The sequence below is a fragment of the Schistocerca cancellata genome, chromosome 4 (assembly GCF_023864275.1).
Source record: "Schistocerca cancellata isolate TAMUIC-IGC-003103 chromosome 4, iqSchCanc2.1, whole genome shotgun sequence".
Taxonomy (NCBI): domain Eukaryota; kingdom Metazoa; phylum Arthropoda; class Insecta; order Orthoptera; family Acrididae; genus Schistocerca; species Schistocerca cancellata.
Window position 1 is genome coordinate 659,876,687 of NC_064629.1, and position 12,978 is coordinate 659,889,664.

The 12,978-nt window shown below is 40.0% G+C and overlaps 1 protein-coding gene across 1 annotated transcript in view; it reads left to right on the plus strand.

Annotated features, from left to right (window-relative positions):
• The window catches only part of LOC126184369 (stAR-related lipid transfer protein 13), a 681,898-nt gene that overhangs the window by 448,060 nt on the left and 220,860 nt on the right, over positions 1-12,978 (plus strand). Inside the window, exon 8 of the mRNA XM_049926754.1 lies at positions 7,308-7,441. Coding sequence (XP_049782711.1) covers positions 7,308-7,441 — 134 coding nt within the window. The remainder of the gene's footprint in view (positions 1-7,307; positions 7,442-12,978) is intronic.

Genomic DNA, 12,978 nt, shown 5'->3' on the forward strand with positions numbered 1-12,978 from the left:
CCTTGTATCGAGCTAAACTTTGTACAAAAGGCTTCGGCAGAGAGGCCTTCATTGTCGGAGACCTGCTGTATGTGTACCTCTGACGCGTCTTCACAGAAGGGAACGTCTAGAATTGACAAGCTTCCGCATGGTCGCGAATTGAACAGTGCCGCAGACAAGATGACTCTTGTATGTACTATTATCTATATACGGGGTGTGTTTTTTTAAGTAAGTACCGTTTTGAAATTAAAAAAAGACTTGCTAAGATATCTCAATAATTTTATTTTTACATAAAAGCCTGTACGTTAATCTACTTTTCTACATAATTTCCGTCAATATTGAGGCATTTGTCGTAACGTTGTACCAGTTTTTGAATACTCTCCTCGTAGAAGTCTGCCACCAGACTTGTTAACCACTGCATCACCACTGTTTTGACTTCGTCATCGTCTTGAAGACGCTGACCGCCCAGGTGTTTCTTCAAGTGCAGGAACAGATGGTAGTCACTGGGCGCAAGATCGGGGCTGTACGGAGGATAATCTAGAGTTTCCCATCGAAAAGATGTGATGAGATCTTTGGTCTGATTCGCCACATGCTGACAGGCATTGGCTTGCAGCAAAATGATGCCCTTGCTCAACTTCCATGGACTATTGCTTTGATTCTGGTGTGACGTAGGTCATCCATGTTTCATCGCCCGTAACAATTAGGCTTAAGAAATCATCGCCGTCGTTGTGGTGCCGCTCAAGGAAAGTCAATGCACTGTCTAAACGTTTGATTTTGTGCACATCCGTCAACATTTTCGGAAGCCAACGTGCGCACAATTTTCGGTAATTCAAGTGCTCGGTCACAATGCCATACAAAACACTACGAGAAACATTAGGAAGTTATGCCGCAAGGAGGAAATCGTAAAGCGTCGGTTTTCTCTCACTTTATTGTCCACTTCCTTCACCAAACTTTCATTAACGACCGAAGGACGCCCACTCCGTTGTTCATCACGCACATTTGTGCGGCCATCTTTAAATGCTCTCACACACTTTCTTACCGTTCCATCACTCATAATGTTTTCTCCGTAAACTGCACAGATCTCACGATGAATATCGATCGGTTTTAGGCCTTTAGCACTAATAAATCTTATAACAGCCAGTACTTCAAAGTCGGCGGAACTCACGATTATCGGAGGCATCTTAAACACTCAGTACACAACATAAACAAGGAAGAATCAGACTGTAATGGTGTCAGTGCGTAGACTAAGGTACAGGCTCTCATGCAAAACTAAAATTATTGAGATATCTTAGCACGTCTTTTTTTTAATTTCAAAACGGTACTTACTTAAAAAACACGCCTCGTATATTTCACGACCCTGGCGCTCGTATATTGGGACATGTTTTTATAAAATAGATCTGAATATGGTCATTATAGGCCGAAACCGGTAGTCTGCCGACGAAAAATATTGTGACCATAGACTTATAGTAAAGGAAATTTAGTCTACGGTTGAGTCGTTCACATGCCACCTGGACGGTCGAAGAGTGAGCCAATGTTCTCTTCACAGATGAATCCCGATTTGGTCTGGAGAGTAATTCTCGGCGGATTCGCATCTGGAGGGATCGTGGAGCATGATTTCGGGAACCAAACATCGTGTAGAGAGACCAATATCGGGGAAGATCGCTAATGGTGTGAGCAGGCATTATGTTGACAACTCGAATACATCGTCATGAAATTGTACGGGTGAATCGGCAGTGTTTAATTGCTGTCAGGTATCGTGACGAGATCGTGGGACCTCATGTGCGGTTACTGCGACATGCTGTGGGCCCAGACTTCGTATTAATGGACGACAATGCTCGACCTCACAGAGTACAGGTAGTTGACGTTTTCTTGGACGCATGGCGTGACTTGCTCGCTCTCCCAATTTGAATCCCATAGAGTATGTCTGGGGTGCACTTGGGAGACTGGTTCCACTACGTCACTATCCACCAATCACTCTCCAAGACCTGGGAGCAGCTCTGCGTGAAGAATGGGCGTTATTGCCTCAACGTGAGATTGATGACGTCATTCACGGCCTGCCCTATCATTTTCGGGCCTATATTGCTGCCAGAGGTGGTGAAACTGAGCACATTAACCAGCTGTCGGAATGTATTCAAATCCGTTATGTTGGGAAAAACGAGGAACATGTTTGTCTTCCATTATGCATGTTGCAGTTGTTTACGTTCTGTATTGTTCACAGTGTTTCTACTTTACTATCACCTTTTTATAATGTTTTGTGGCAAAATAAAAGCACCCTTGCAAAATTTCCGTTTGTTGCTTTAATTTTGGACACCAGTGTAATTGAGAACTTAAATTTATTACAAAATAGGGAAATATTAATACTATAGAAAATGGAATATTATTTGTGAGAACAGAGCACAGTTTCTCAATATTGTTCATTCTGAAGAGAAGAGCCTTCATGGTTTCTAAAGCATAATAATAATAATAATAGATACTAAGATGTTTTGTAATTGAACGGAACGGCTATCATTGTGAAGAAAGTGCGACAATAGTAGGCTGTAAAAAAAAAAAAAGAGAGAGAGAGAGAGAAGACATTTTAATAAGTCAATTGTGGGGGGGGGGGGGGGGGGTTCTGACTTGGCAAACCATCGGTCGTGAAACATCATCAAGCAACACTGGTGGAATGTGGACACCTAGTGTTATCGGTGATCCTGATTTTCGAACACGAGCGTTCTCATTTAGTTGTGACTTCACGGCGGCATCTCGCTGCGGTGGTAGCTGGTCGACATTGCCGAGCGTAAGGCTGCAGGGAGCTCATCACTTCAGGTAGCTCTTTTGTCTTCAGTAGTGCAAGATCACGGTTGTCTTTTCTATTCCATTAGTTGCAGTTCATAGAAAAGCGAACAGACAAGGTTGACTGGCGAATGGAAGGAAATAGGAAACTGATCATCTAAACGATAAGAAAACTGAATTAAAAAGTAACCAGCCTGGGGTGACATCCATCCTGTGCTTGACAGCGCTTTTAGGCGGAAACATTTCTCCTGCATATGGACATGATAGACAGATACATTTGTTTCTCGTACCACTAGACGGTGGAGTCCGATTGGTGGGCCATCTTGGTAGCTCCGTAGCAAGGACAGAACTGGACTTTAATCGCAGTAACTTATCTTATGTTCTTCCCTGTGTCAGCTGATAGTTATTTTAGTGATTCAATTATTCACCAATTATTATGTAAGCAAAGTTTGTCGTCATCAATAACATAGCATGGATGCTACGAATACTCATCACGCACTAAAGAAATGACGTTTAAACACGATGATTACAATCGAAATACTAAATCGGACATTTAATTCATCTAGTATTATTATTATAGTATCAACGCTTCTGGCGACCGTTTACTTAATTTTCACGTGAATGCTGCAGTTATATTTCCAACCAGACCTATTTAGCTGTGCGAGTTTTCGAAGTCAACGAAGTCCAAGGTAGTGATAATGAGGAAATTTGTTTGCTATAACATTCCACGTATCCTACTTGCGGCCCGCATCTGCCGAGCTGACGGAAATGCTATTCCAATTACCCATATACAATATAGCTGGTATTTATTCCTCTAGGTACAGCGCAGTATAAATAAGGTTTTTTAATGTAGAAAACACTATTTTACAGCAGTTTAATAATCACGGCTTCTTTTACGGCTTGTAGTCCGCACAGCTGAAATGTCGTTGATATTTCTTGTAAACCATCAGTCTCTTAAATGTTTTTATTCCACTCTCAGACTATGCCTACCACGAGCTAAGCTTTGAATCCCCTGTTGTGAACATCACTGTACAGCATATCAGTAGGTATCATGAGAAACGGCTATAGGATGTTGTCTTTTAGCACCCCTAATGAGGTCGGACGATCGCGGTAGACTTGTGTCTTCAGTCAAGCCCACAACCAATAATCACACGGCTTGAGGTCTGGGGACCTGGGAGGCGAAGCACGACGGAAGTGGTGGTTCAGCACGCGATACTGACTAAACGATGTGCACAAGAGATTTTTCACACGGGTGGAACGCTATCCTGCATAAAAGTGGTGCCTCCTAGTAGGTGTTTATCAGCCAGGCTAGGGACGATGCAATTCTGTAACATATAAGCGTACGTCACATCCGTTGCGTTGACAGTTTGGAAAGCAGCACCAGGCGCTCCCTCGAAGAAAAAGGGTTCGATTACGACTAACGTGCTAAAGCTCCATTAACAGTGCCTTTTCTGGTGAAGTCAACATGCTGTACTTGCTGGTGCACCTGACTCCCTCTCTCGCTACAGCTCATTTTATACACGATTCTCATGCGGCGTCACCGACGTGTTGTTGTCCAGCGCCATCTGTTGGTCTGTTTTTGCACTCGTTCTTGGTTTCCATGAAATCTAGAGTTATAAAACAACCGTAGGCTACTGTAGACTACCAGAAGTAAGCGCAGACAATGAGACTACGGTAGTTTTTCTAGTAGCTTTGGTTAGCTAAGGTCGTACCCGCGTTACCGGTACGTTGGATGTGTTGCATAACTGTCGGGGGCTACCTCGTGAAGATCGCTTTCTTTGCATATGCGATCAATATTTTATTAGATTTCCCTAAATCTAGACACAGTGAACCGTCTAGAAACTGACGTAGATTATACAAAGGGCCAGGTAACATACAGAACATTTTTGTTCTTCATGGCTACTCTCCTGTCTGTCACATTGGAAGAAACAGTATTTATTGAAGAAGTGGAATTTACAATGTTTAGTTCGGGTTTTATTCGAATATTGTGGCCCTGTAACGTGAAACAGAAGGATATTGTAGTAAAAATAAATAAAACATTACAGATGTATCATATAGCGCTAGCAAACTAATTTCCTCAACAAAAAGGTAAAATGAAAAACTGCAAAACGAAAATATATCAAACATCACTTCAATATTTTGTCGAACTTACACAAAACATGTTCCTGTCATGCACAAATAACTTTTGCATTTATCAGTAATAACAGTAATGTCTTTCCTTTGATCATGATGAAGAATGTTTTATTGAGTAAAAAAATAATAACAATAATTGTATATATTTTTATGTCTGTGCATGTAAACTGTACTTGTATTAAAAGTAATTGCTTTGGTTACACAAAACTGTGTGAGCTACGCGATCAGCTAATTTTTATTACTTATAAAATGCATTTTATGTTTCGTAAGGAAATAAAATCCACAGTGCATTAACACTGAACGATGCGCGGTTCTAATTATGTGCAAAACAGAAAGAAAGAAAAAAAAAGAGAGAGAAGTCGTCGTCTCCCAGTTTCACTTCATTTAGTTTCTTTCCCTACCAATACTACCGGTAATCATACCATTTACTATATCATTTCTGTAGTGTACAAAAGTTTTGATAGAGCGCATCTTAAATAAAACCTCATGTCATTTCTCTCTATCTATATTATTAAGTGATGTAGTGCACTGTCAAATGCTAACTGGTTTTAACTTAAACAAGGTATCTGTGTGTGAGGGAGAGGAACTCGGCGCCACCCGAACGGGAAAAGCGCCCTCTTTTCACCTGCCGTACCCAAAAAAATGTGTATGGATGCTGGGTATACTGACCTCCATTGTAGTCTCTAGACTCGAGTCAACCAAATACTTCTTATTCTGGCACCCAACACAAGTAAATCTAGTCAATCTCGCCACTTTTCCTGTTGCGATGGGCAAACGTCTTGCACTAGTTATATACACCTCTACCATGTGTTCTGACATGACAAAACGTCAAGGTAATGAGTATTTAACCTCTTAGTTTCAATAGAAGCAAAAAAAATGCAAGTGGCAAAAATTAGTTGCTTATAATACACTACAACAGAACACGATATTTTTACCCGATATTTTAATCATGTACAGGGTTATTACAAATGATTGAAGCGATTTCACAGCTCTACAATAACTTTATTATTTGAGATATTTTCACAATGATTTGCACACACATACAAAAACTCAAAAAGTTTTTTTAGGCATTCACAAATGTTCGATATGTGCCCCTTTAGTGATTCGGCAGACATCAAGCCGATAATCAAGTTCCTCCCACACTCAGCGCAGCATGTCCCCATCAATGAGTTCGAAAGCATCGTTGATGCGAGCTCGCAGTTCTGGCACGTTTCTTGGTAGAGGAGGTTTAAACACTGAATCTTTCACATAACCCCACAGAAAGTTTTCGCATGGGGTTAAGTCGGGAGAGCGTGGAGGCCATGACATGAATTGCTGATCATGATCTCCACCACGACCGATCCATCGGTTTTCCAATCTCCTGTTTAAGAAATGCCGAACATCATGATGGAAGTGCGGTGGAGCACCATCCTGTTGAAAGATGAAGTCGGCGCTGTCGGTCTCCAGCTGTGGCATGAGCCAATTTTCCAGCATGTCCAGATACACGTGTCCTGTAACGTTTTTTTCTCAGAAGAAAAAGGGGCCGTAAACTTTAAACCGTGAGATTGCACAAAACACGTTAACTTTTGGTGAATTGCGAATTTGCTGCACGAATGCGTGAGGATTCTCTACCGCCCAGATTCGCACATTGTGTCTGTTCACTTCACCATTAAGAACGCATCCTCTTCCATGAGCTGTTGCAACCGCGCCGAAAATTCAAAGCGTTTGACTTTGTCATCGGGTGTCAGGGCTTTTAGCAATTGTAAACGGTAAGGCTTCTGCTTTAGGCTTTTTCGTAAGATTTTCCAAACCGTCGGCTGTGGTACGTTTAGCTCCCTGCTTGCTTTATTCGTCGACTTCCGCGGACTACGCGTGAAACTTGTCCGCACGCGTTCAACCGTTTCTTCGCTCACTGCTGGCCGACCCGTTGATTTCCCCTTACAGAGGCATTCAGAAGCTTTAAACTGCGCATACCATCGCCGAATGGAGTTAGCAGTTGGTGGGTCTTTGTTGAACTTCGTCCTGAAGTGTCGTTGCACTGTTATGTCTGACTGATGTGAGTGGATTTCAAGCACGACATACGCTTTCTCGGCTCCTGTCGCCATTTTGTCTCACTGCGCTCTTGAGCGCTCTGGCGGCAGAAACCTGAAGTGCGGATTCAGCCGAACAAAACTTTATGAGTTTTTCTACGTATCTGTAGTGTGTGGTGACCATATGTCAATGAATGGAGCTACAGTGAATTTATGAAATCGCTTCAATCATTTGTAATAGCCCTGTACTTTCATTATTAATTGGTGGCTACAGTTCCATGCACTTTCACTTGTACTACGATTATTTTGTCTAGTAGCGTAAAGCCACTGCTCATTTGCTGCAGACTGTTTCACTAATTAACTGTGTGTGTGTGTGTGTGTGTGTTTGCTGACGTGCACTCTTTTTGATGGCAGATGGGCATTTCCCCATCGACCTGAACAGCGTGCATAGGGACCACCCGTTCCTGGACGCGGATTCGCTGAAGTCGCTCTTCCGCCGGCTACACACGCTCAACAGGAGTGCTGCTATCAGAGTCGACAAGACCAAGGTGAGCTTCCATTTTCTTCTCTACAGTCATACTTGCTGGGACTTACAACGGCGAGCTGCTAAATTAAAATTTGCCAACTGTATATCACTACGCAGGTATTTGGAAATGTAGACTGTGTGACCTTTAATGTATTGCTATTGGTAAAAAGCTAGGTAAGAGGTAATACCGATATCGAAAGGACTTCCATAAAATGGAACAATTTTAATACTGAAACTAACTCACATATAATGGAAGACATTTAGTCCCGTCTCCTTCATAAGGAGCAGGATGTCCATTCGGTTCCATGAAGGATATAAATTTATCAAAAACGTTTAACTGTTATCCTCATAAGTCGTATAATTATTTTTTTATCTGAAAACTTTCTCAATACTTTTTTGACCAGAAGAGATCTGTGTGTAAATGCCCTTTCAGTGTGTTTCAGTAGAGTTTACTGTATCTCCCGTATTAACCCTTAATTGTAGTCGTGGTTCCAGTGGACCAATGTTCAATCTTTTATTGTGTGTAAAAAAACGTAGCGGGAGCCACAGCCCACCATGCTCCTAGGTGCCTTCCGGCAGTAAGCCAGAGACCGAGCTGCGTGACGCAGTCGTCTTTTGCTCGCTGCTTCTAAGATCGACATCGGTGTATGCGTGGGCCGCTGGATATATGATTTATTTGGTTTTCCCGTGTCTTTACTTTTACTGTTTTATTTCAGGTTTTTGTACTGGCAAAGTTAAGCAGTGTCTCTGGAAATCGATATGACATATAAGAGCAATGGCTGAACGTTGAATTACGCAGTTACGAACACGAAATTGGAAAGTACATCTCCGCGTAATCATCTTTCTTCTAAAAATCCATAAAATTAGTTCTCAGACAATAACGAGGAGTTTGCGATAACGAGTGATCGTGACTCAAATTCCGAATTGACTGACAAGGAAGAGATTCATCAAGATGAAATTTAGGTGCATGAAGAGACTAATTACACGAAACAATTTTACCAAATAAAGAAATTCACATGGGCTAAAACACGTTCGTGTGAGGAGCGATAATATTATCAGATTTTCACGTACCACTACTCGATGAAGACGTATTGAGCCATTTGATGTAAATGAAGCATTTCGAGATAATATAAAAGATTCTCATTCTGTCCGCCTAAAAAGGAGCAAACATTGTACACTTGTATGCTAAGTGCAAGCTGCCTGTTTGGCATGACTTGTTAGAAACCACTGTGCTATTCGCGCATGTAACTTGGCTCACTTTGAGCACTGTCAGTAAATCGTGCATAAGAAAATTGTAAATTTTGTTTTGATGCAATGAAGAAGCACATTTTGAGATTTAAGGAAAAATTACTTTTTTGTCGTTGTTTATTACATTCTACACATTTTTTTGATGGCGTGTTTCTAGTTTAGACTGATTTATGTAAGTGTAAATTAGAGTAAAAAATGGAAGTTCATCGTTAATTTTGCTCAGTACTACGTTTGTTAATGTTTAAGTTCACAGTTTAATAAAAAAAATTGAAAACTAAAACATACTTTTATTTTTATTATCATTTAAAAATAGCTCCGTCCAGCCGACCCACGACTACTGAAACGTTTCTACTTTTCACGACTACAGTTAAGAGTTAAAAATGACAAAGCGGCTTGTGTACGCTATTCAGTCAGTCAACATGCCTCGAAAAGTCTTTCTAGCTTACACAGTTCGTATGTGGTGTCTCTTAAGAGCCACCAGGCGCTTTTTCTCTGGTGTTTCGGCAGATGTTTGCAATTTAGTTATTCATTGTGTTACTCGAGTCATCCAAACAAATATCGCTCATCAAGTCTCTCATGCAAATACCAGTGTCTAAGGAAATCGCCGGTTTGTTTCCCATTACAAACAAAATGATTTTTGAGGCAGAATTTTACGTGCCCTTTCGGTAGGGCGGTCTCAGATTAGCCTAGTACCATATTTGTTTTATCGATATGTATTAACAGTGGCAGTAAAACACGAAGAATAAATCAGAACCTTAGCAGCGACACAGAATTTTGTTTGTAACAGGAAATAAACCGGCGATTTCCGTCGACACTGGGAGCTACATGAGAAACATGGTGAGCAGTATTTGTTTGGGCTGATTCCATCTACAAACTGAAAAAACGAAATTGCACGCATTTGCCGAAACACTAGAGAAATAGCGCCTGACGATTCTTAGGAGAGACACCCTGCATTTATATGATATTAAGGGTAGAAGTGCATATTTTTTATTGGTGACTGAAGATAGTGTAATTATTAACATTACATAAGTATTTACTTCATTTGCAGACTAATGGTTACAGGTATTAGGGGCTGTATGTTTTCAGCTTGGTTAGTACCACCAAGTACATGTGGCAAGTCATTATTGCTTATTTTCCCCTGGCCACCATGTCAGTGTGGACAGGACGCCACAAGACGATGAGTCTATACTGACAGGCGTAGTCCACCTAGTGGTGCAGTTACAACCGTGCAGAAAACATCAGGTAGTAAATTGTGTGATGTGTTTCCAGGAAGACTGTTAAACCCAGAGGAAAAAGCAACTAACACACTGAAATGGGTACATAGTAAGGTACCAACGATCGCAATATCTGCGGCAACATCGACATATTCAGTCATTCATACGTATTCCATTTATATCATTGTGCAATCACAATCGCCCAGAAGATGAGATACAGCCTGTTGCTATGGACAGCCGTGGACCAGGTGAATACTGAATCCGGATACTTGAAATTCCCGTGCCGCTCGAAGAATAGACGTAAGGGTTCGCCAGACCTCCGCGACGTACGTGCAATAAAAGAAAACACTTTCCAGTTTTACATTAAGTAACTATTACTAAGATAAAGCAACCAACTTCATTACATTATATACTAAACATTTATTGTGTAGGTGGCTAAGTCCTCTGAGGTACAGCACAAAACCTGTATCAGTAAACTTTCCATTTGGTGATTTAAGATGTTCGTTCCATTATTGCTCCTTGTTTTTTTGCTAGTTTTCTTGCATTTGTCCACATTCGGTTAAAGCTCACTTCGTTCCCCAAGTGGAAGTACTAAGGTGTTCTACTGTTCCTCACGATAACCCATTCGTATCCCTGATTTTTATCGATGTTATAACTCGAAATATTCTACAGCAGGAATAAGGTGATGCAATTGTCTGGAGAACTGACATATCAAGATGTAGTCGTACAAATTTTTTATGTGAGGTAACACACGTAGTCTTGCTGTGACTGTAATATTAAGAAATTATTTTGTTGCTTCCATGAGGATGGAAGACAGCGGGGACGTAAGCTGTTAAGACTTTTTCGGAGGACACTTAATATTTTTTATTCCCTCATTTTTCTTTTCCTTCATCTACTCAACTGTATTTATTAATTCCGGTTTCACATGCTATCGATTTCAAAGAGAAATGGTTCCATCTTCAAGTACTTTTGTTAATGTTCCCACTCATTGTTCCTAAGCTGGTACTTCGATTACGTTTATCATGTACATAAGAATATGGAAATAAATATTATCTTTTTTCATCATGCAGTTGGAAAGACGGATAATATTTTTCATATCTACATGATAAATGTAATTCGAGCACCGATCCAGTTTGGTTGTCAGCCTGTTGAAGTATATTCAGGCTTATTGGCACATGGAAAACAATTTTCTCGCGGTTATTATTCGATAACATACATTGTTGCGAATGTAGATCAATTCCCACATCCTTTTAATATTCCTAAAGATGCAGCAGTTCGACTTTGAAATCGATAGAATACAACACTGAAGACAATAAATACAGCCAAGTGAATAAAGAATAAGAAAAAAGGGGGGAATAAAAATATTTCTTTTCCTCTACGAAGGAAAAAAAACTAAGAAATCAGGATCTCTGCATTAGAAAGACAAGGGCCAAACTTTCCATACGCTACCACGAACGACTTTGGAAAAATAAATAAGATATGTGTAGTTTGTACGCGTTGATACGATACAGTCCTGGCTGATATCTTCAGATAGATGTGCTCTGACCTCTTGTTACGAAGCACTAAACAGTATCGTCATAAGATTCTGATGTACAGAAGAGGCGCGATCGTTTTAGGCAGATTTTTTATGAAATAAAAATCTAGGGGTGATTCTTGTATACACACCACAGTGCCTCTGTTAGTTTCAACTGCTGATATCCTTCATACAGTGTATGTTTATAGCAACCACCTGAATTATTTTGTATTGACGATTAATTCGCTGGTTGACGGTAACAATTTAAAAATTTTATCGTGATCATAATGTAATTTCTTTTTTACGAGATAAAAAGGAAGATTAGGGATTGACGGCCAGTCGATGAAAAAATTATTTGAGACAGCGCAGAAGCTCGGATGATTGGACAAGGACAGTGAAACGTACCAGCTTTCAGATTTCGACAAGTGAAACGTCTCTATTTTAAATGAAATTGATCGTGAATGTGTTGCGTAATATATTGGGCAAGCCTTTCTTATTGCCATCACAGAACGCTATGCTCGAGGGAATTTGTGAATTTAAGGGGAATGTCTGTAATACCAGTTCATTGTACTGTCTTAGATCACTTGAAATAAAACGGGCGCCAGCCCACGGGGAAAAACGTTATTTCAAATCATTAGATTATGAGTGTAGAATTTACTCTTTTGTGGAGCTAGTATTCTGATTAAAACTACGGTCTGCTATGAGTAAATTGCTATAATTTCTCAGTTACCTTGAACTTTTTAAATGTACTTTAAATGAGCTAAGACGTACTTTCGATTGTGAACTTTAGAAAAACTGTGTCTTTTAAGTATGGAGAAATTAGTCAATAGATAATTTTACCATCGCGACTTGAAAAATGTTACCTCACATTAACGTATACTTCAATAAACACTTCACTTTAACTACTAAGTACCAACTATTTATAAACAAACAAACAAAAATAGAGCACAGGAAAAAACTAATTCAACTTTACACGAAGGAGCTTTTAGAACAAATCATCACAACTGAAACCTAAAGTTCGCGCAATGAAATTTAATATATTTTAGAATAGTCTTGATTTTAAGTTTTAATTTTAAAATGTAGGAATGCAAACTGTTGAGAACTTTTAACCCTGTTTTTGTCATTTGGCTGTTTTGAACACGAAAACTGTTTCATCTCAAAATCAGGTATCAGATTTCGTTTTCGCCGATAACTTACGTGATTTTCGATAGGTATATTACCCTAATCCCTGAATAAGAAATAATGACAATACAAATCCATAGTACTCGTGGAATGAAAGTTCTTTACAAACTTTAAATATCGTCTTTATAAAAAGTACAAACACAAATGATTATCAACTTTCTGAATAATAACTGAGAACAGTTCTATACTGACGAAAAATTTCGTATACCTGGTGTGTATTTAATCTTGTGTTGCGTGTGTTATAGAGGAGAAGGATATCGGTCATACCCTTTTCAAAAGAACCATCCCAGAATCCGCCTTAACCTATTTAACGAAACCACGGTAACGTAAATTTCGATGGTCTGATAATGACCTGAAGCCGCTGTTCCCTAATGCGAGATCAGTGTCTTAACACTGCGCCTT